The 22,952-nt window shown below is 35.7% G+C and overlaps 2 protein-coding genes across 4 annotated transcripts; both read left to right on the top strand.

Moving 5' to 3' along the window:
* Positions 1 to 225: 225 nt before the first annotated feature.
* Positions 226 to 15,132, top strand: LOC142610341 (serine/threonine-protein kinase CTR1). 2 transcript variants are annotated; one of them, XM_075782147.1, is made up of 16 exons: positions 226 to 959; positions 4,269 to 4,570; positions 4,666 to 4,810; positions 5,482 to 5,585; positions 6,468 to 6,676; positions 8,706 to 9,116; positions 9,247 to 9,287; positions 10,181 to 10,249; positions 10,365 to 10,465; positions 10,551 to 10,635; positions 10,772 to 10,870; positions 11,223 to 11,291; positions 11,404 to 11,535; positions 13,711 to 13,805; positions 13,888 to 14,253; positions 14,863 to 15,132. In XM_075782147.1, exons 1-15 carry the CDS (start codon positions 378 to 380, stop codon positions 13,994 to 13,996), a joined length of 2,553 nt encoding a protein of 850 aa, XP_075638262.1. In that variant the 5' UTR covers positions 226 to 377; the 3' UTR covers positions 13,997 to 14,253; positions 14,863 to 15,132. The 2 variants fall into 2 exon arrangements, with proteins under 2 accessions (XP_075638262.1, XP_075638261.1); XM_075782146.1 differs by having other exon boundaries at positions 13,888 to 14,093.
* A 3,426-nt stretch (positions 15,133 to 18,558) lies between these two features.
* On the top strand, positions 18,559 to 22,402 carry LOC142610847 (heat stress transcription factor A-3). Of its 2 annotated transcripts, XM_075782801.1 has the most exons (3): positions 18,725 to 18,895; positions 18,928 to 19,457; positions 20,449 to 22,402. In XM_075782801.1, exons 2-3 carry the CDS (start codon positions 19,038 to 19,040, stop codon positions 21,580 to 21,582), a joined length of 1,554 nt encoding a protein of 517 aa, XP_075638916.1. In that variant the 5' UTR covers positions 18,725 to 18,895; positions 18,928 to 19,037; the 3' UTR covers positions 21,583 to 22,402. The 2 variants fall into 2 exon arrangements, with proteins under 2 accessions (XP_075638915.1, XP_075638916.1); XM_075782800.1 differs by having other exon boundaries at positions 18,559 to 19,457.
* Positions 22,403 to 22,952: the final 550 nt, after the last annotated feature.

Here is a 22,952-nt window from a genome sequence, read left to right on the forward strand (position 1 = left end):
AAAAAAAAAAAACTAACTAACCTAAAGGTCCTAAACAGGAAAGTCCAACGGCCGCGTGACCGAAAAATCGGGCGTATCGGGTATCCGATACGTACCGAAAAGGAATAAAAAAAATTTAAAATTGATTGTATATTTAAAAAAGAAAAAGAAAAAAACAAAAAGAATATTACGATTACGCCACCGAATAAAACATCACCGCTTTCCTCTCTCTCGCTCCGACAATCGAATTCTAGAGAGAGAAACTTCGTCTACCAAAAATTCTAGAGAGAGAAAGAGACTTCAAAAACCTCGCAATTTCATTTTTCTCGCTCCTTCAACAATGGCGGATTCTAGGGTTTTGTGAGGGGGGAAGGAGATTTTGGATTGTGAAGATCTCGATGGAAATGCCTGCTAGAAGATCGAACTACACGTTGCTAAGCCAAGTCCCCGACGACCAGTACGCCACGTCGGCTGCCGGAGCTCCGACATCGTTTTACGAGTCTTCTTTGTCCGGCGAGTCGAAGAACAACAACAAGTTGAAGGCGGAGAGGCCGTTGGATTGGGACGCGGTTGGTGATCACAGAGGGAATCGGATCGGGAACCTGTACTCGTCGATAGGGCTTCAGAGGCAATCGAGTGGGAGTAGCTTCGGCGAGAGCTCGCTCTCTGGCGAGTACTACGCGCCGACGCTTTCCGCGTCGGCGGCGAACGAGATCGACGGTTTGGGAGGGTACACGCACGACGACGTTTTCAGAATCGGCGAGTTTAGAGCTAAGGCGGTGGGGAACACTTGCGGCGGGTCCTCCTCTGGCAAGAGCTGGGCCCAGCAGACGGAGGAGAGTTACCAATTGCAGCTTGCTTTGGCGTTGCGGCTCTCGTCGGAGGCCACTTGTGCCGATGACCCTAATTTCTTGGATCCCGTGCCTGACGAATCGGTGTCAAGGTCGGGTTCCGCTGTGGCCATTTCTCATCGTTACTGGGTAATTTGCTTCAGTTTGTTTTTTTGTTTTATGATTACTAAGCGTAGTTGTTTCTATAGTCACTGAATTGAATGCTTAGCAAAAGGTTTAGCCAAGTTAGATTTCTTTAACTTTGTGGGCGCATTGATATGGGGAATTTCGAATCATGGGTTTAACATAAATGCTTGTTTTAACTGTTATGAGGTATTAGCATAAGGTTTTGCTGTGTGAAAAAGGGAATAAAAGATGGTGTAATTGGGTTGGCTTTAGTTTCGGAGCTTATTTAGCTCATTTGCTTATGTACAACTTTTTAAAGCCTCGCCTTTTCTAGTTACAACTTAGTACTCGACTTTTAGCAAAAAATGCAAATCCAAACCAACAGAGCAAGATGGGAGGACTTCATTGAAAACGTTTTTGTCGCATGCAACGAGAAATATTGAGAGTATGTGCGTGTGTGTGTGAGGGAACTGTATGGGAAAAAACTACTTAGGTTAATGCAGTTGCAGAGATCATGATCATTTACATTTTGATTGGAAAAGGAAACCTTGGATAGCATTGGATTTCAAGATTGAATTAAAGCAGTGGTAATCTAATCTAAAGCTTCTTCTGGGAAAGAGAGCAAGTGCAAAATGGAGCAGCATAAACCATAGAAATATAAGCGTCTGCTCTAGGAAAACTAACCTGTCCTTCGATTATCTTTGAAGTGAGCAGGAGTGGTTTTATTGTAAATTTTTACGGGGAAATCAATATCAACAGCCTTAGAAAGTGAATTTTAATTTTTCTTCTTTTGGGAATTGTAGGCCCGAATTTGATACTCAATGTGGTTAAAGGAGTAGGAAAACAAGAAAGACTTTACCATTTTTGATATGTATATCTATATTTTTATGTTAAGTAATTGCAGGTTTTGGTAGGTATTCTGTAGAGAAAGCAAATAGGAGCTTGTAACTTATATTAAACAAAGAGAGAGGCAGGGTTGGGGTGGAGGGTTTACTAAAGTGAACTAGTCGAATTTGCTTTCAAGGATAGAATTGTCTTGTGGATTCCTGACTGTAGATATTGAACACTTCACTTATGTAGAAGTTAACATTTTATAGCGAATCCTGATTAAATATTTTATATAAAACCTCAAAATAGAAACTGGACAATTGTTAGGAAGGGAAAAATGGGAGAGTTATGGAAATTTGAAGTGTGACACAGTTCAGATGTGCCCCTTCACTATTGAGGTTGGGGGTTGGGTTAATGTAATAATATAGATATTGGCTGTGTCTATTGAATGAGGCTTATAAATCTGTTTGGGGTTGAAACAAGATTTTAAGCGTCCATTTGGCATTGATGTAGGAAGTAGAGTTTTAGTTGTGGAGCTTTTGATAAATTTCTTTAACTAAAAAGAGATTTAGCGTTCGAGGTATTTGGCAATTATAGTGATAAAGTGCTTTGAAGTTGTTATACTTGTTTGGTAACAAACTTGATAAAGAGCTTTTAGATGTAAGATTTAAGATATAACAAAAGAAGACATAATAAGAGTGCTTTATATTTTCATACTTTTTTCATACTTAAACCCAATCAATTCAATTAGTGGCCAATGTTCATTTAATTATTATTATTATTATTATTCTCTCTCTCCCATAATAGGTGGGCATTGAGTATCATTTTGTAAAATAAGCATAGCGATTTATGTTGATTCATTATTTTTATTAAAAGCTAAAGCAATTTGCGAAAGAACTTTGACACTAAATGGCTGGGATGCACGTTTCACTCAGGATCTAAATGACTGGGAGTTGGATTTAATGGTGGATTTGCTTCACATATCTTGGAATCCAATACACCTTCTTTAGAAGATGAGGATCGTATGAGATGGAAGTTGAAGAGGAATGGGGATTTTGATATCCGTTCGTTTTATATTGAGTTGAGAGGTCCCTTCTCTATCGTCTTTCCTTGAAGTGTTAGGAAAGTAGAGGCCCCTCTATGTGTTTCTCTTTTTGTTTGGACTGCAGCTTTGGATAAGATTTTTAAGGGTGACAACTTGAGGCGTAGGGGTTTTGATTTGTGTTAGGTGTCTTTGATGTGGGGAGACTGTGATCATTTGTTACTTCATTGTGAGTAGGCTCATCAGTTGTGGAGCTTTGTTTTTAAATCGTTTGGGGTTCCATGAGTCTTATGACGAACAGTTTCAGATATTCTCTTTGGTTGGTGAAATTGGCTGGGGAAGCACTCGTCAAGCATTTGGAATTCAATTCCGTTATGCTTAATGTGGTGTATTTGGAGGAAGCGTAATCGGAGGACTTTTAAGGATATGGATAGTTTGGGAGACCAGCTGCATGCTTCTTTTAGTAGCTCTTTGTTTGATTGGTCTAGGGCTTGGGAACTCACATCTAGTAATTCTTTCACTTTGTTCCCTAATTCTCTTCTTCTTTGTAATTAATTTTCTTCTTTTTTCTCTTCCATTGTAATTTTTCTGGTCTGCTTTGTGCTCTTTTTGCATAAAGCAGCCTTTTTCAATGTACATCTTTCTTATTTATCAAAAAAAAAAAAAAATCAGCTTTAGCTTAAACCTGTTTTCCAGCTTTAAGTGGGGAGGGGGTTATGTAGGATCTAGAATTTAGCACAACAATCGATTTTTTGATAAAAATAAAACACTGCAATTGCACCTAGGCTTTCCTAAGCAATTACACCCTCAAAGGTTAAAATAAGCTGCTGACTACAATAAAGTCTTTATATAGGCTATTGTTAAATCCTTTCCTAGACGAACTAGGACTCTAAATAATTTATTCCTATAATGAACATGATTACTAATAACAAACTAAAAAGGTCTTAATAACTTCTAAACCAAATAGGAAAATGACTAAAAACAGAAAATAAGCCTCATGGGCCTTTGGTACAGCCGAGGATAGCTGATTCCAGATTTCTGGAAATTATCAAATTGCCTTATTCTAGTAGACCTTAATTAAAGCTGATCTGGCAGCAAATAAACAATAAAATAAGAAACGCCCTAAATTCATGCTTGAGCACTAGAACCGGCTTTCCCTCTCCTCTTATAGGTCTTTACAGTGGCTTCCCCTTATGTTCCCCATCAGGGGGTCCTTAAAGCTCTTTAGCAAAATTGCCAACCGTGTGGGTGTGACAAATTTTGCTAAAGAGCTTTAAGAACTAGTAAAGTTCTTTCTCCCTTTGTAAATGCAATACCAGACAGGCTCTAAGTATTATTTTTTTTCCCATGATATATACACAATCAAATTATTGATTTTGTAGATACATGTTATGTTTTGCAGACATAAGACATGTATGCGTCTAACACTGAGTATCCTGCTTTATTAATCTAACCTGCATCAGGTGAATGGCTGCCTGTCATACTTCGACAAAGTTCCTGATGGGTTTTATCTGATTCATGGGATGGATCCATATGTCTGGACTGTCTGCACTGATCTTCAAGAGTATGGTCGTATTCCATCAATTGAATCACTAAAATCTGTTGATCCAAACAGTGATTCTGCTATTGAAGTGGTTTTGATTGATCGACGTGGTGATCCAAGCTTAAAGGAACTCCAAAATAGGGTCCTCGGCATTTCTGGTAGTTGCATAACCACAAAAGAGGTTGTTGATCAGCTTGCAAAGCTTATCTGCAACCGTATGGGGTGAGTTGTTTGAACTACACCTTTTGTCCTCAAATTCCCAGAACATATTTGTTCCCATCATACATTTGTAACCAACTTTTTATTGCTATCACAAGGGGTTCAGCTTCCACTGGAGAAGATGAATTTGTTCCCATCTGGAGGGAGTGCAGTGATGAGCTAAGAGATTGCTTAGGATCTGTTGTTATTCCAATAGGTAGCCTATCTGTTGGCCTATGCAGACATCGTGCTATATTGTTTAAAGTAAGCTCCCAATCTATATATGATTTATTCATTTTGCCTTGCTCAGAAAGTTTTAAGTGTTTTTATTGTTAGAGCTATGTATCTTGATTAAAGTTCAAAATTTGTTCTTCCCTTTGGTGAAACTGTGTGCAACTGATACTTACCAAAAAAAAAGAAAAAGAAACTGTGTGCAACTGATGTGGCCCGAATAAGGCAGCAAAGTTGATGTCTTTGTTGTAAAACAATAGAGAAAGCCTAGACGGCAGAAAATGGAGTAATTATAGGAATAATCTAAGTTTTCTATAATAGAATGACTAGTCAATCTTTTATAGAAAACTTTATAAGGGATACAGAGATTGACTAGTCTAAGACATATAATAAATTCCAGATAGTTTCCTAGAAAACTTATTATGTAGTCTCAGACATTTTAGGACACAACTTACTACATAATGTTAATACTGCACATTCTGACATACTCCACACTTGGATGGTCTATTACAATTTTTCAAAACAAAACTTATATAGCAATACTGACGCAACAAAGGTTAATATATTATTTTTTTACTATGTATTCAAGGAATTTAGTTGTCAATTCACCCTTTTAGCTACTGCATTAGCAACTCTTAGTGGCTTTTGGTGTTTGTTTATTTTTAATATAATTGAGGGGTTCTGTGCAAATATGATCTTTGCAGGTGCTAGCTGACACAATTGACCTACCGTGTCGAATAGCCAAAGGCTGTAAATACTGCACAAGAGATGATGCTTCCTCTTGTCTTGTCCGGTTTGGGCTTGATAGGTATGATTTATTGGTATTCGTTGTATCTATTATTGACTTAGTAATGCAATTTATAACTGTGTTCCTTGGGTTTAAGTCATATGTTATGCAACTTCTCTTGTGACTGTAAGTTATCTATTTTTGTAGTGTTGCAGAATTTATTCCTTCTGTGACAGTGAGTCTGTTCCTGTGGGCACATGTTTGTATTTCACAATTAACATGAGCGTAAGATTAATCTGATCAAGTTGGGTTATGGTCTTATAGAATAATTTGTAATGGTTTTGAATTTAGTATTACTTTCCTTTTTGGTCATGAATTATGAGGTTGGAATTTCTGCTGAAAATTTTTGTCATCTAATATTTTGAAATTGTCTAGAGGAGCTATTGTGGGGAAACTATTCATGCATTGGGTGTCCTGCTTCAGTTTGTTTCAATCTTGCCCCCAAACAAAAGGGAAAAGGAAAAAATATGCACCTGCCCGGGTTTATTTATGATTTATGATATTAATAGCATATGTAAATTTACTTATTAAAATCCATATATATATATATATATATATATATATATAACTAAGGACAAAACTTATGTACAATTACTTAGGCGTTATACCTTAGGTTCACCAATTAAATTCAGTCATATGACTGCATTGGCCAATGAAGTACAAACAGTGTTACCTTCCCTTAACAACAATTAAATTCAATCATGTCGCTTATTGGACAATGCAGCCACATAGTTGAACTTCATTGGGGAACTTAAGGTACAACACATAAGGAACTTACCTAAGGTCCTTTACTAATTACACATTGTCCCTGCACGCATATTATATTTTTGTGCAGTCTCCATTTTATAGTTCAGTATTATCCTATTGTTAGAGACTTCATGAGGTATTTCTTGTATATTTCAGGGAATATTTGGTTGATTTGATTGGGAAGCCAGGTTACTTATGTGAGCCTGATTCCTTGCTCAATGGTCCTTCTTCCATCTCAATATCTTCACCATTGCGCTTTCCACGTTTTAAACCAGTTGAACCCACCATTGATTTTAGGGCACTGGCCAAACAGTATTTCTTGGACTGCCAATCACTTAATCTCGTATTTGATGATGCTTCCACAGGTTAGTGTTCTCAAAGTAACAATGTAAGCTTTATGTTCATATTGTAGCAAGTTGTCCTTGAATTTTAATTTTATCTTTTTCCCTATAATGATCTGCTAATCCTTAGTGTTGTGGCTGTTCATATTTTCTATATTGTAATTTGCCTTTTGATCAATCTGTAGTAAGCCAGCTGTTTACAAAAGAATTCTCTAATGATCATATATTTGCTCGCCTGGCAGTAAGAATTGAACAATTGTGGGTAGCTTTCATTGTAGTTTTTTATGCAGTATTCTTAAATCTGTTATTTGTCTGTTCTTCTCGACCTTTCACCATGCTTCAGAACATGTGTGCATTAGAGGCTCTAATGGGACAATGTACTGTATAAGGTGATTCTCATTCATTGTTGTTGGGTTCTAGGCCTTGGATATGTGATCAATAATTACGTAGGGTTCATTTACTTATCAAAAAAACAAAAATTTACGTAGGGTTCACTTAGACTATAATATGTTGGACTCTTTGCCGGCTATATGTGGCATGCCATATAAAAGGAATATGAGGAACAACTAGATAGGGTTATGTAGTAAGCTAACTGTTTACAAAAGAATTCTCTAATGGGCATATATATGCTCACCTGGCAATAAGAATTGAACAATTGTGGGTAGCTTTCATTGTAGTTTTTTATGCAGTTTTCTTAAATCTGTTATTTGTCTCTTCTTCTCGACCTTTCACTGTGCTTCAGAACTTGTGTGCATTAGAGGCTCTAATGGGACAATCTACTGTATAAGGTGATTATCATTTGTTGTTGTTGGGTTCTAGGCCTTGGATGTGATCAATAGTTATGTACGGTTCACTTAGACAATAATATGTTGGACTCTTTACCGGCTATATGTGGCATGCCATATAAAGGAATATGAGGAACAGTTACATAGGGTTATGTCCCATTTTACTTACGCTCGCAGCTCCTATTTATGTGTGTTTTATTTATCTTCAGGTTTTGTTTCCTCTATATATGTTCTACTTTTTTTTCCCCCGTGTTTTTTATAGTGAAAACCAACTTTATTTTCGTTCTACACCTGAAAAAGTCAAGTCAAGGAAGATCTGAAATACCTAATGAAAAAGTTATTAATACTTGATGGGATGGGTATTTGGTTGCTCAAGGCCATTTATTTTTATGATGAGGAATTGATGGAAAATTATCTGCTTTTGGGTATAAATGTTCTGATATTTAATCCAGATGATAACTTGCAGACACACTGATGCTGGATGGCTTGTGAACTCAATTTGATGGTTGTTAGGGAACTCAAATTTGAGCTCCAGGTTTTGGTAATTAGAGAGCATGCATTTGTTTATTAAATATATATTAATAAATCCAAGGGGAAAAGAGTTGGTAGTATCCTTGTAATGTGACTCAAGATACTTGGTTCAACACTAGTCTGTATTTCATTGATAAGTACTTTTGGCTTTACGGATAAGTAGGTTTTTTCTTTTTTGGCCAAATGCCTGTGCAGATAATTATTTGATTCACAATTTATTGATATTAATAACTTAATAAAATTTTTGTTGTGCCTTGTTAAAATTTAACTTCTGAAGTCCTAAGTGAATGTAAGTGAGCGAAGATGTTAGCTTATATCTCAGCCTCTCTACCATAGAAGGACAAGTAAAAAGTTTGGGTGTGGATCACTTGCACCTTTTGATAATTCTAGACTCATTCAACTTCTTCTGCAGTGGAAAAAAGATTGTTCATTATCTAGTAGCACATTTGTTTTTTTATCAGTAAGTTACATACGCACCCAGTAGGTCTTGAACCCACGTCCTCATCCTCCACCTAGCACTTTCAAGGGGAGGAGGTGCCAATTGAGCTTAAGTTCATTGGCTATCTAGCAGCACATTACAGCACATTTGTTGTGCCTTTTTTCCCCCTTTTTGTTATGGTCTCTCATATAGCTGTGGTAATAACTATACTGTAGTGTAGTAAAGTTTAAAATGATTGCTCTTGTATTATGGTTTTGATCCTGTATAATAATTCTAATTCATTGACTAATTATCACAGGAAGTGTTGTTAATGAAGATCCTGGGTTTTTCATGCATCCTCAGCAGTATGAGAGGAAGTACACAGACAAAAACAACAATACTCTGATTTCAAGTGATAATGATGAAAATTCTCACTTACCTCTGCATCCAAAAGTTTCTCAATCAAGCGCTCAGGATCGAGATTCTGAAATGTTCCAATCATGTAATCCTTCTCAAAATATTACACACTCAACAGCCATTGTCAAAGATACAACCCGTCTTAAACATATCCCACCTGTTGGGCATATGAGGGTGGATACAATTAAGGATTCGAGATTCAGTGAGGGAGCTCAGCTGGTTTCTGGGAAACCAAGTAAAGAGTTTTCTATTGAGGTAGAGGAATTCGACATTCCATGGAGTGATCTTGTCCTAAAAGAAAGAATTGGAGCAGGTATATATGTGAACATGATAATTGTCTAACAGAACAGAATAGAGAGGCCATATACCTCTCATGTGCAATGCAATTTTTTGCAATAATTTTGCACAAGGAAATACTTAGAATCAACTTGGTTCCTTTTCAGGTTCTTTTGGAACTGTCCATCGTGGTGACTGGCATGGTTCGGTAAGCAACTTATCCCTCAATTATAATGTTTCTATTTAAAATCTGGAGATCAAATGACCGTTATTCAGAAATATCAAGCCTTATCTATATCTGAGAACATCAAACTGTATTTGCAAATGAAATGTGTAATATATGATTGACTTTTGGGGTTTAGAGGTAAGGTTGAAGATCAAAATACTACTTTTGATGAGGGAACTAATTACGTGCCTATGTAGGTGAGAGCTTCTACATACATGCATAGATATCCAATGAAGTCCACAAAATTGTGAAATTTTTAGTATGTGTTACTTATAAATAGTAATTGAGGTGAAGAACATGATACTGGACCTTAAGATTATTTGTTATATTAATTTTGTCAGTGTTTATACCTACATTATGTAATAATAATATACGAGGAAATAGTCTCTGCTATGTCAAATTGATGCTGCTAACCGGACATTTATGATGCCTGCGTAGTAGCATGATGTAGCATATTGAGGCACAAAACATTCTCAAATGAGTAGTTGTGTCATTAAGGCACATGCCTAATGTTGCAGCTCTAAATTCTTGAGCTGTTTATAATAATTTACAATATATACTGGCTATGCATCTGCTGCTGCTGAGAGGCACATCCTGATATTGTATTTGATTCTGGTTTTTTTTTTTTTTTTGAGAGAGAGAGAGAATAATGCATTGTATTTGCATCTCCAGTGTCTTTTATCATATATGGGGTTTAATGTTTGATGTGAAATTCCCTTCCAATATTTTTTGTCGATGTTCGATTTTAAGCTAATGTTTGTGATGTGGTCTGTTTTGTATCTTTTTGTGTTTCTTGTGTTGTTTGTAATGTTTAATATATTGTTGTTATTATCCACTTATGCATTATATGTATTAAATTAAAATCTATATTCCAGGAAGTTGCTGTGAAGATTCTCATGGAACAAGACTTTCATGCTGAAAGATATAAAGAATTTTTGAGGGAGGTATGTACTGGCTAAGAACTTGAACAAATTTTGCTCTAATATTGAGAAAGCTAATCACATTTTCTATGTTTATGAGCCTTGATTTGAGATGTGGTTGGACTTTTTTGTTTGTTAGGTTGCCATAATGAAACGACTACGGCATCCGAATATTGTTCTCTTTATGGGCGCAGTCACTCAGCCCCCAAACTTATCCATAGTAACAGAATATTTATCAAGGTTTTGTAATGTTTTTTTAAACCTTCATATCTACTTAAGGGGTTTAGATTGTTCAATGAATTAAAATATTGACTTTAAAGTGCAGAGGTAGCTTGTATCGACTTTTGCATAAGGCTGGTGCAAGAGAGATGTTGGATGAGAGGCGTCGTTTGAACATGGCTTATGATGTGGTATGTGTTCAAAGGCTTGCATTTGTTCATTCTTCTGTTTTCTCATTCAGATCATCATCACTGTTGTTTTTGTCATCATTTTCTCAACTGTGTCTTGGTTCTTCTGGGCTAAATGATATGTCATTGTTTCATTCAGGCAAAGGGAATGAATTATCTTCATAAGCGCAACCCTCCCATTGTTCATCGAGATCTAAAATCTCCAAATCTTCTGGTTGACAAAAAATATACAGTGAAGGTAGGAGTGCAAAGTTTTCAAGCTTGTAAAGTATGTTGTCAACTTTCATGTTAATGATTAATGAGCCAGGCACCATAATTTTGTTGCCGTTATTTTCCTTTGACTCGCATAGGATTATTATTTTTATTGATACGAGCCTGTACAAGCGGCCAACTTTATGTCTTTCAATGGGAAACAGTATATTCTGTACCCTATTGTTGTTATCTGCTCAGATTCTCAGTATAGTTTATAGTGACTATTTCTGGTGTTATCCGTTAGAGCTGAAGCTGTAATTTGTAGAGGACTCCTTGTTTTTATACTTGGTGATTGCTTCTACCTTTTCCTCATACTGCTTGAATGGCTGTTCATTTAGGTTTGCGATTTTGGTCTTTCCCGACTAAAGGCAAGCACATTTCTGTCATCAAAGTCAGCAGCTGGTACGGTATGTTCTATTGAACTTGACAACAATACTTCAGCTGGTTATTATGTTAAGAAGGCATCAGCCATATTATTTTAACACAGGAAATGTAACTATTTCTCTTCTATGTCATTAGCCTGAGTGGATGGCCCCAGAAGTTCTTCGTGATGAGCCATCAAATGAGAAATCAGATGTTTACAGCTTTGGTATAATCTTGTGGGAGCTTGCAACATTGCAACAGCCATGGAGTAATTTAAATCCAGCACAGGTATGTTTGTTTGTTTTTTTGTTTTTGTTTTTTTTTTTTAAAATGGTAAAGATAAATTTATCAAAAAAGAGACTACTTCATGTACAAAGCACACAAAGAGGCCTAAAGAATACAATGAGATTTAAATCCAGCACAGGTCGTAGTTTGTTTTTGATAAAGTCAAATCACGGAAAGTGAATGTAGGAGTGTATGAGTATGATTGTACTCATATTTTGCTTCTATAACTTGAAATGCACATAGGAAAAGGGAAAGTAATAAAGTATTGTTAAAGTAAGAAAAGGGAGATTCTAGTATAATATAAGGTCACTCTTTGTTCAAAAATACACAATGTATTTGATACAATAATAAAAAAAAGATCAAAATCAAAAATAGAAACGATTTTCCAATTTTAAAGTGATTCAATATCATTTTTTGAATGAAGTTACACAACACAGTTTTTATTATTTCTAATTTTGATTATTAATTATAATAAGGCAAATTGCAACTTACTCATCTATGGTTTGGCTGGCTGAAATTTAAGTTGCCTACCTGGATTTAAAATTTGACACTTTGCCCACTTGAGGTTTGACCGAAATTTAAGTTGTCTATCTGTGGTTTGAAATCCCATAATGCAAGTGTTCTGTTGGATTTTTTTTTATTAATTTTATCTTATTTGATATTGTATTTTTATGTTTATTATGTTTTTGGAGGAGAGAAACATAAAAGTAAAAAAAAATCATATATTCAGTCATGTTTTTTATCAGAGGTGGGTTAAGGAATTCCAACTAAACTAATCTCAAGTAGGTAAAATGTCAAATTTCAAATTACAGGTAGGCATCTTAAATTTCGGTCAAACCACAGGTGTGTAAGTTGTAATTTACCCATTATAATATATAATATTAGTATAGGAATATTAGTATTAGGTTTTAAGATTTGTACAACATCTTAGTAACTGATGATTGCAAAAATTTTGAAAGCCAGAGAGCACGATTTTAGTGCTAGGCGGGTCCAAGTTATAGAAGAACCTTAATTTGTAAAGGCATTTAGTAAACAGCAAGTCCAAAACATATACAAGTATTTTCTGGGGACACTAAAATCTGACCAATACTTATTTCATTTAAAAAACTTCTGTTTTAAGTATGCGAGACTTCATGATGAAGACATATTGGAACTGTGCACGGTAAACGAGTTGGGTTGAGCTGAGTATTAAAAGTTCAAGATTGTTCATTTAAATTTTTTTCACACAAGTTGAGCTCGAATGCATTACTAAAATAGATTGCATGTTGAAGCTTGGTTCATTTTTTTGTTCAGCAAGCTCGAGTTTGCAAGTTTGTTTACGAGATACTTGATTAACTTATTATTTTCCCATATATTGTAAACACTACGGATAAAATTTTTTATCCCTTCACAAATCTATACTAATAATTAATAACTAAATTATAATTGAAATTCTATTAGTTGAGTTAATCAAATAGAATAATTTTGTTTATGAACTTATAAAAATCAGATTCATCAACCTTGTATTGTTAAAAATTGTATATAATTTTATTACAAAATGGACTACTTATATTGTCAATAAATTAAAAGTAATTATTTGATATCTTATGAACATATTTACAAGCTTACATAATCTAATCTTAAGTCTATATGAGTATATATTTAACATTTATACATATAAACATGTTATATTACATTAATCGAGCTTCAAACTCACGAGTTGTTCATGAGCACATTATTATGTTTGAGCTTAGCTTGTTTAATAGTCGAGTCTAAACTTAGGCTTTAGCTTGGCTCATTTGTTGAATAAACAAACGTAAACAAGCTTTTTTCCAAGCCAAGCTCGAGTTGTTTAATAACTGCTCGGTTCATTTACAGTTCTATGCACACATGTTAAGCTCTATATAAACGTTGTCTATAAAGCTGATTAAATCTTTCCTAAACCAGATATTAAAGTAGGTTGGCTATGATGCAGCAGCCCTGGATTAAGTTTTTATCTTGGTGCATTTCTAACTTTTTTACAAAGGATAACTATGTTATGGAATAAAAGCATATTGGGTCTACTGATCATGTAGATAACTTGTGTTACCTCATCCCTTTTCTCTTACTCTTTAATGTCTGTAGTGTGCACATACAGGCAAATATGTTTGCCTTAGCTCATTGGTTTGGTCAGACAGTTTGATGTGTACTGTCTTTTAGGTTGTGGCAGCTGTTGGCTTTAAGGGAAAAAGGCTTGAGATTCCACGCGATTTGAATCCCCACATCGCTTCAATGATTGAGTCTTGCTGGGCCAAGTGAGTTTAACGTTCTAATTTATTTATTCTTAGTCCACAAGTTTCCTTGGCAACCTTTTTTCATTAATAAATGGTTTTGCAGTGAGCCCTGGAAACGTCCTTCTTTTGCAAGTATAATGGAATCTTTGAGGCCATTGATTAAACCTCCCACACCTCAACCAGGTCGTTCAGACATGACTTTACTTACCTAAAGGGTTGGAAGACTGTCTTATTCATGCACATAATACAGCATTCTTATGAGATTTGATGATATCTGACATGAAACACAAGCTGTTCAGATTGCCTCAGGTGCGCCTAAAACTTCAGCTTCTGGTTACCAATATTTAGTGGTGCACAAATCATAGAGCTCCTTGTAGCGGAGAATGTCACCAGTTTTGTTGGGGGGAAAAAACGAGGAAAGCCTAAATCTTAGGCAGCTTCAAAATTTCAACTTGCTTTGAGATTCCAGGTCTGCATTTCCTTTTACCTGTAAAGGTCTTGGCAGTTAATGAAGCAGAAAGGTATGCTTATGAGGAGCAGCCTGAACTTCAGGCTTCCTCTAGTGATGTGCATGGCACATCTATTGGGAATGGCCCGTGCGTATGGGTAATTGTATGTTGTATATATAGCAGCTACCTGGTGGTGGCTGTGATGTTCAGTGAAATTGAGATACGATATTGTCTCATGTGTGAGCTGTTTATGGTAGGGGATTAATCTTATGCTTATTTCTTGTCAGTATATGATATCAATGTAGGAAGTCTTGAGGTGTCCCAACCCTTTTCCTTTTTTGGGTGGTGCTGGGAACAATCATGAGTGCACGAACATCCCACACACAACAATATATGTAGTTTTCATTTTAGTTCTCTTTTTTTGGAGGGGGGTTCCCAGCACCACCCAAAAAAGGAAAAGGTTTGGGACACAATCTTCTTATACCTTTTCCAGATTCCTTTTTGGTGTAATGGAATTAGGATGAACACAATCTCAAGCAATTTCTACCCTGATTGGTCAATTTTTCTTGTCTCTGCTTAAGTTGCATTCTTCATATTTCTAATGATTGTATTTGTGTGATTGTTTGCAGAACCACTGTTGTACATGTCTCTTCTAATTGGTATTCAGAACCCTATTTTTTACGCAAAGCAAGACTGCCTTCTAGAATATTGTTTGTTAGTTCATTCTATTGCCATAAAAGGAAAATTGTACAATTCTTTTCATAATTTTGTGTGTAAAGAGTTAGAATCAGTTAATGGGAATTGGGAAGCAGCTTTGCCGGCATTGTACACCAGATGAGCAGTCTTCACATGTATATATACTTACCAATTGTGAAATGTAGTCAATTAGTTAGCAGGTCCGTGTTTTTCCTCTCCACCTATTAAAGTACAAACAGTAAAATTATCACAAAGTCTTTGTCATTAAGAGTTATGCAATACTCTGGGAGTGATTGTTTCTCATCTCACATGAATAGTGAGGTTTTAGAAATGGGATCATACCAGTTAGTTCGATCGGTTCAATGGTGAGCTGACTTGACTGGTTCGGCCTTGCATTAAAGACCAGAAAAAAAAAAAAAATGTCATAAGGGATCAAAACAAGCTTTTAACTGTTTTGACTAATAAAAATATTTTACTTGTTAAAAAAGAAGCTTAAAAGTTAAGCCAACGTAAACTATAACCAAACATTGAACTATTGAGTGTTATGCCCATACAAAAGCTAGTTCAACATTAGACTAATGAATGTTTTGCCTACAATAAAGCCAGCTGTATTGTTCATAATTAAAATTAAAATTAAAACTAAAATTCTTGGTGGAATATGGTATTTATAGATGAAGAAATGTCATTCTTTTTCATTATTATAATGTGGGACTTTCAAGAAATCTTTCTCACAAAACAACTCAAAAATAATGTAAAGAACATATATAAGGAATTACTATACTTATAAATTAGTCACCGTCCTTAATTTCATTCTTTATGGAGTAAAATCTCAAATATAAAATGTATAATTAACAAAATTAAGCCTTTATAAATCTCCCTCATAAGTTCGGAAGCAAAAGTATTTTCGAACAATATTTTGCCAAAATAAAATAGAAAAACTTATAAGTTTATTATAATTATTTATAAAATTAACTAATTTTACTAAATGATTTATAACATTAGGAGTGGAACCAAAAAATAGTAAATCACTCTCCTCTTCGGTTTTTTGTCCAATCCAATGCTTGAAACAATTGTCCATCATAACTTTTACTTATAAAATCTGTTGTTATGTGAGATGGGGAAGTATTACTCTCAGTTTTTAATAATTTCACTTTTTGCCGGATATTATATATCAGAACATTAGCCTAGGCTTGTCATAGAAACTGTTTGCTATATATTTGCATTGTGAATACAAGTGTTTAATTTCTTTTTTAAATGGGGATTACAAGCTAGAAAATATTTCCTGAAAACAATTTTCCATGAGAAACAAACATTTTTTCATTGCTTGAGCCTTGAGGAAAGGTAGTCTTGGCCTCTTGGGCTCGCAGGCCTGGTGCAAATTTTAACCCTTCCTCGTAAGGGGGTTACGCCTCATGGGAAACCAAAAATGTTGAAGAAATCTTTTGACATTTGATTATTTTCATTATTTCATATAAATTTTCCAGCAATATGCAAAAGATATTATAATTTCATAAACTTTCTAGCTTTGGGTAAAGGAGGCTGGTTGCTTAAATCATTTCTAATTATTTTTAACTTGATAGTGCCAGACACTGTATTATGCTAATTTCACTTGTAATACTAAAACCAAGTCAGTTAGGGTAATCAAATTAGTTAGGCATGCTGAATTAGCCTATATCTTCTTAAAAATTAAAAATGAACTAGCATATAAATTAGCAAGATAGGGGATGAGATTATGAGTTCAATACTCAGTTATTACTTATTACCAATAAAAAAGTTAGACATGTTGAATTGTGAATCACATGAAGCCAAAAATTGCAACTACCTGAGGGATAAAAGAGAAATCTGAAATGCAGATTCTCTTTTTAGCAAAGGTAGGTGTTAAATAGTGACATTATTTTTGTAAATAGCCAATTAGACATGATAATATGAATTGAATTGAACGAAATATCCAAAGTAAACAATGAAATTTTCGAAGATTTGAAAATTTTCGACAATGTCTTCCATAGCAGGGCAAAGCTTCTGTGACAGTCTAGTGCAAGCAACTACTAACTACTAAGAAACAGACAGTGAAAAAGACGAAGAACGACGAGCGTTGGATTTGGCAGAACAAGACAAATTAGTTCTTTTGAAAGGTGGCTTAATAGAGAATTTAAGGGCTGAAAAGGTGACCAAATATTTATCAATCACGAGGAGACATATTGCAATACTTGTCTCAGTGCCTACATGTCGAATGGTCCCCCGCCCGACCTTAATCGAAAAACTAGATTGAGATCAAGTACAGTTACTATAAATGGTTAAGATTGATAGTTTCAAAAAGTAACTTTTAATGTCAACCATTAATTAAAAAAAGGTAACCAAATATTTATCAATCACAAGAAGACATATTGAGTACTTGTCTTAGTGTCTACAAGTCAAACGGTCCCCACCTGACCTTAATCAAAAAATCGAATTGAGATTAAGTGCAGTTACTATGAATTGTTGAGATTAATAGCTGCAATCTTAACCATTGATTAAAAAAAGTTTAGAGAAGTAAAAAGTAAAAAAAATTTGTAAGGGAAAGTAAGTGAATTGTACTCAATGCAATATCCTAGTAGTAGCAGTAGCCGTTAGTTAATTGCACCATCCACCCAACTTTACCTAATCCACTTTGAACGAAAAACAAAACCAAGACCGGACAAGGACAAAAAAAACTTACTTTCCTTTGCTATTACTATGTAGTGCACAACAATTTAGTGCTGTGTTTATAATCTCAGTCTATAACTACAAAGGTTATGCCCTTTTGTAGTTGTACTTTGGTTATATAATGTATTATAAACCTGATTTAAAACACTATTATTACTATTTTTGTGTGTGTTCTAATAAGAATAAAAAAAAATTTACCGTTGGACTTTAATCCATTATAATTTGTCATGACTCATGATTCATGTATAATACATGTTGTGTTCATTATAGGATCATAAGGAAAAAAAAAAAAAAAAAACAGTAGCGGTCTAGTGGTCATCAAGCTTACTCCCAACTAGTAAGAGGGGGTGGAGCTTGAAAAAACCTCATGCATACACCCGATGTTTACTAGCATTTTTGTGGGGTTGGGATAACAATTATGATTCATCGATTCTCTTGTATGCACGCTTAGCCCAACAAGTAAGATGTTAATATCTATGTTTTAAAAATCGGACTGGACCAGCCGATTCAACCAGTTGAACGGGAAACTGGAGGCCAATTCGGTACAATAAAAAGCCAAAAACCGGTCAAAAATCGAAAATTGAAGTCAAACCCGATTTTACTTCTGGTTTTAAAATCATGGCTAATACAGTAACGTTACTCTCATTCCCAACCTTTTTCCCTTAGCCCCCCCCCCCCCCCCCAAAAAAAATCTAATAAAAAACATAAAATTTTTATTAAAAAAACGTGTAATATTTTTTTTTTTTGGGTACTACTATTTGATTAATACTATTCCAAATTTTTTAATTATCCTCTCCCATTGATGTAATACTGACGTGGCAACAGAGAGAGTCCCAAATCTGGAAACTACCTCCCCTAATCTCTCCCATTGGCTAGAGAAGTAGCTTCATCCCTAAGTATTACGACCAGAACAGTAAATCCAAAGTGACAAAAATATCTAGCCCAGTAGTGGTCCCCAACTGTCTCCAAAACCACACGAATTCATTTCAACAAGCGTAACTGCCCAGGAACCTGCAATTGCAAATCCTCCCCAACCCCGAGGTCGGCGATACTCTCATCTCATCTCTCTCAAAATCTCAAAACCTTAAATATATATATACCTAAAGTAAAAATGTCTCGGCAAAATCTACAACACAACAACAGCAACAGCAACAGTAGCCATCGGATCATCAGACGACAAACGAGCAAAGGTGAACCTCCACCGACTTAATATCTCTTTCGATTCTTCTAGATTTTTATTAACTAAACCCAGGTTGTCGGTAAATCAATCCCCTATATATATATATATATATATATATATATATATATATATATACACATAAACTCGACTCTTCAACGCTCTCATTTCATTTCTCTCATATCAATTCGACCAAAACCAAAACCAAAGCCAAAAGCCAAAAGCCAAAAGCCAAAACAAAAACCTTATATGATTATGGAGCCTAAAGATGAACCACCCAAAACTACGACTAGTTCAATACAACCCGAAACGTCGTCGTCTTCTTTTTCCACAGCTAGTGTTTCCAACATTGACGATTCTCTAATGGGGTTCGAATTCATGGCTGGTAAAGCGCCAAGAACTACTGTACAGTCGAGTAGCGGAGGAGAGGCTGAGAATAATATCAGTGTTCCTCAACCGATTGGGTGGTTACAGGAGATTCCAATACCGCCATTTCTGACCAAGACTTTCGAGCTCGTGGATGACCCGGTGCTCGACCCGATTATATCGTGGAGTTCGAGTGGAGAGAGCTTCGTGGTGTGGGACCCGGTGGAGCTTTCGAGGGTCGTGTTGCCTAGGAATTTCAAGCACAACAATTTCTCCAGTTTTGTTCGCCAGCTTAATACTTATGTGGGTATTTTTTTGCAGTCACACACCACCTGTAATGGCTGGTGTCATCTGTATGTAAATGTTTTGCTTTATCTCTCTCACTCTTTTTGGTTTTTGTGTATTTCTTGGTTTTAGATTGATCACTGATGTTAAGTCTGTAATTGACTAATTGTTCTTTAATTCTTTTAATTGTAACTGAGAGGCCAAATTTGTATATAATCTTTGTATATGTGGGCTTTTTGAACTTTTAAAGGGTTTGCTGATGAATATTATAAATTCTCAATTTATGTTGTTCCGGATTTTGGGTTGGAGTAGTTTCTTTTATGTGTATAGTATCTTGCATTTACATGTTTTTTTTCTTGTGTATGCGTGTGTGTTTTTGATTTTGATTCTTATACTGATTTGGGTTTGTGAATTGGAATTAAAAAAAAATGTCGTGCTCAGTGTATAAAACTCTCACTTCTAAGTCTGGGAGAGGTAATTGGTAGTCGGGTTCTGGAATTATTTGTAAAATTTATCTTGAGGTCTACTTTCTCAGGATCATGTTCATGTTAGGCATGACTTTTCTATTCATGAAACGTATGCTGAATGTTTTATAAGTGATACAAGGATATTCCTTCATCGGCTTATAATTAGGGCTAAGGGATGCATGTTTTAATCTTCACATCGCCGAAGAAAGGAACATCTTCCCCTCTTGAGTGTGTACCGGAGTAGGGAGTTCATCGTCTGCAGGTAGAATTTTTAAGTTCATTAAAATTTAAAAAAAAAATCTGTATTTGTGCTATTTAGTCAAGACTCTACATGTTATCATCTGACACCTCCTTTTATGTTTAAGGAAGTTTTATGATTTTACAGATTGTATAGTGCGATCCAGCTTCTTCTAGACGTGAAAATTGACGGCTTCAAATTGTATTATTGATGAACTATTTATGATGCCAATCATCATATTTATATTTTGCTTTCTTGAGTTTTAGTTCATTCTCATTCATTTTGAATCACTTTGGTTATTCAGGGGTTCCGCAAGATTGATACTGATAGGTGGGAATTTGCCAATGAAGCTTTCCGGCGAGGGAAGAGACATCTCTTGAAGAACATTCAGAGGCGCAAATCACATCAATCCCAACAGATTGGGATCTATACTGGGCCTTCTACTGAAGCAGGGAGGTCTGGTTTGGACAGTGAGATAGAGAGATTGAAGAAGGAAAGGAGTACAATGATGCAGGAGGTTGTTGAATTGCAGCAGCAGCACCGAGGAACAATGTACCATATGGAAGCAGTGAATGAGAGGCTCCAGTCTGCAGAGCAGAGACAGAAGCAGATGGTTTCTTTCTTGGCAAAGATGCTGCAGAACCCAGCATTCTTAGACCTGCTTAAGCAAAAGAAGGAACAAAGAGAAATTGATTCTCCACGAGTGAGGAGGAAGTTTGTGAAGCAGCATCAACATGAAATTGGTAAGTCAGATTCTTCCATGGATGGGCAGATTGTGAATTACCAACCAGATTGGGGACTCCCCTTTGTACCTTCTTTAGGCCTAGATTTAAATCCACCCGTTGAACATTCTCAGGATTACCTCTCACCAGTTATGGATACTACACTAGAAGCAATGGGCTTAGGTGCTGAAAGCATACCACTTCAATTTGAGAATGTTGAATCAGTTGAATTAGCCATGTCAGATGAATTTGCAGTATTGCAGGGATTTGCCAAAACTCCTGGGCAGGTGGGAGAAGGGTCATCGAGGTTCAGGACTGAAGATCCGAAAGGAAAGAATGTCATAAACCCGCCAGAAGAGATTAATACTGAGTATTTGGTCTCTTATCCTGAAGAAATAATTGAGGAGAAGGCTTTTTCTCAGTTATCTCCTGGGATTGAAAGCCCCATTAAACAAGAGGAAATATGGAGCATGGGTTTTGATGCCAGTACTGTCATGCCTAGCTCTAGTAGTGAGTTATGGGGTACTCCAATCAACTATGAAGTTCCAGAGTTGGAAGTGACTGGTGGATTATCAGACATCTGGGATTTGGGTTCCTTGCAAGTGGCAGGAGGTTTAGGCATTGATAAGTGGACTGCTGATGAATCCTCTTTTGATGAGCCTGAGAGTCAAGATGACCAGCCCAAAGATGATATATCTAAAAATAGGGATCCATAGGGCTTCAATTGCTTCTGCACTTGCTCTGCCCTTGTGGATCCGAGTTAGCTTTAGTTGAACATATCAACCATCATTGAAAAATTATTTATAAATAGAATTCAATTGATTTCAGTATTCATTTTCTTTTTATTCTTGATTCTCTGCTTTCACCCAAATTGAATCTTAGTACTCCTAGTATGCTGATTAATTTTTGAACTTTCCACCTAGTTCGGGCCGATTTATTTTCTTTCATTAAGTAGATTATGTTATTTAACAAGTTGCATTAGTATTGCAGGTTTTGCTTGCTGGCAAATACTTTTTTAAGTTATGAACAATGCAGGTCTGTGACACTTGGGATAGAGTACATGCTTCTACGGGCTTGATTGCATTCTGCTAAGATATCCTGCTCATAAAAGTGGCTGATTCTTGTCCTCTAGTTGCGTACTCACAAGTTCTCACCTGCGTGATCCTAGAATGATCCTAGAACTTGGGGCTATGTAAATCCATCTTCATGGCTTTTTGGGGGGAATTTTGTGTTTTACTAATTTGACTTTAGTTCATTTCAAGGACTTCCCTCCCCCCAACTCCTTAAACTCTAGCTATACTCTGTAGCCTTGAATCTTAGCTTTATGAAAGTAGTGAAACAAACTGAGGAAATCACAGTATGTTTTTATGTTCAGACTTAAGAGATTATCAAAGAGAACTTTTGTTAGGCATATCTTGTTTCTCCATAAGTCTAAGGACACAATTTTTTTTCACAGCTGACATGACATGTTGTGATCGGCAAATAAAAGTGTCGTTAGTGATGAATTGATGTATAAATGTATAAATGATGTTGTTCTAATCACAATAAATCATGTCAATAGAAAGTGAAAAATGTTGTTTCCTGATCTTCATTTCTTTACTCGTGACTCTCTTTTTCCTGCTAAACTTAACCACAGAGTAAACATTTTATTACTACACTAAACATCGAACTTAAAATATAGTAGCCTGTGATGGTCCTGGTAAGTTGAATTTGCATACACTTTCGTTCAGAATTTGACAACTTCTAGGTGCTCTGGGATAATCATTGGGAATATCAATTCTTAGAGCAAGTGTTTTTTTGGGTCTGACAAATCTGCTTAACTGAGGATACTGATGGGTTAATTATTAAGCAGCAATCTTGTAATGATAGATGAATTTTCCGCATATGGTATGGATTGATGTCTTGACTTTTAGTAGCTCACAACTTTTAAGGAGCAATATTTTTGGTGCCAACATTGTATACTTTAGTTTTAGTTGCTAATGTATGAGCTACAGATTTTTGGTCCAAGAGAGACTTTTAGATAAATTGGACACGTAAACTTACATGTCGGCCAAGGTCATGCTTGACCATCTCCAATTGAAACCTA

Source organism: Castanea sativa, chromosome 9, assembly GCF_040712315.1.
Source record: "Castanea sativa cultivar Marrone di Chiusa Pesio chromosome 9, ASM4071231v1".
Classification (NCBI taxonomy): domain Eukaryota; kingdom Viridiplantae; phylum Streptophyta; class Magnoliopsida; order Fagales; family Fagaceae; genus Castanea; species Castanea sativa.

Bases quoted from the DNA above. Each gene is read 5' to 3' on its own strand.
- LOC142610847 (XM_075782800.1), top strand. From the start codon at position 19,038: ATGATTATGGAGCCTAAAGATGAACCACCCAAAACTACGACTAGTTCA. The intron at 19,458-20,448 runs GTGGGTATTTTT...TTGGTTATTCAG, and splicing joins TTCGCCAGCTTAATACTTAT to GGGTTCCGCAAGATTGATAC.
- LOC142610341 (XM_075782147.1), top strand. From the start codon at position 378: ATGGAAATGCCTGCTAGAAGATCGAACTACACGTTGCTAAGCCAAGTC. The intron at 9,117-9,246 runs GTATATATGTGA...GTTCCTTTTCAG, and splicing joins AAAAGAAAGAATTGGAGCAG to GTTCTTTTGGAACTGTCCAT. The intron at 11,292-11,403 runs GTATGTTCTATT...CTATGTCATTAG, and splicing joins CAAAGTCAGCAGCTGGTACG to CCTGAGTGGATGGCCCCAGA.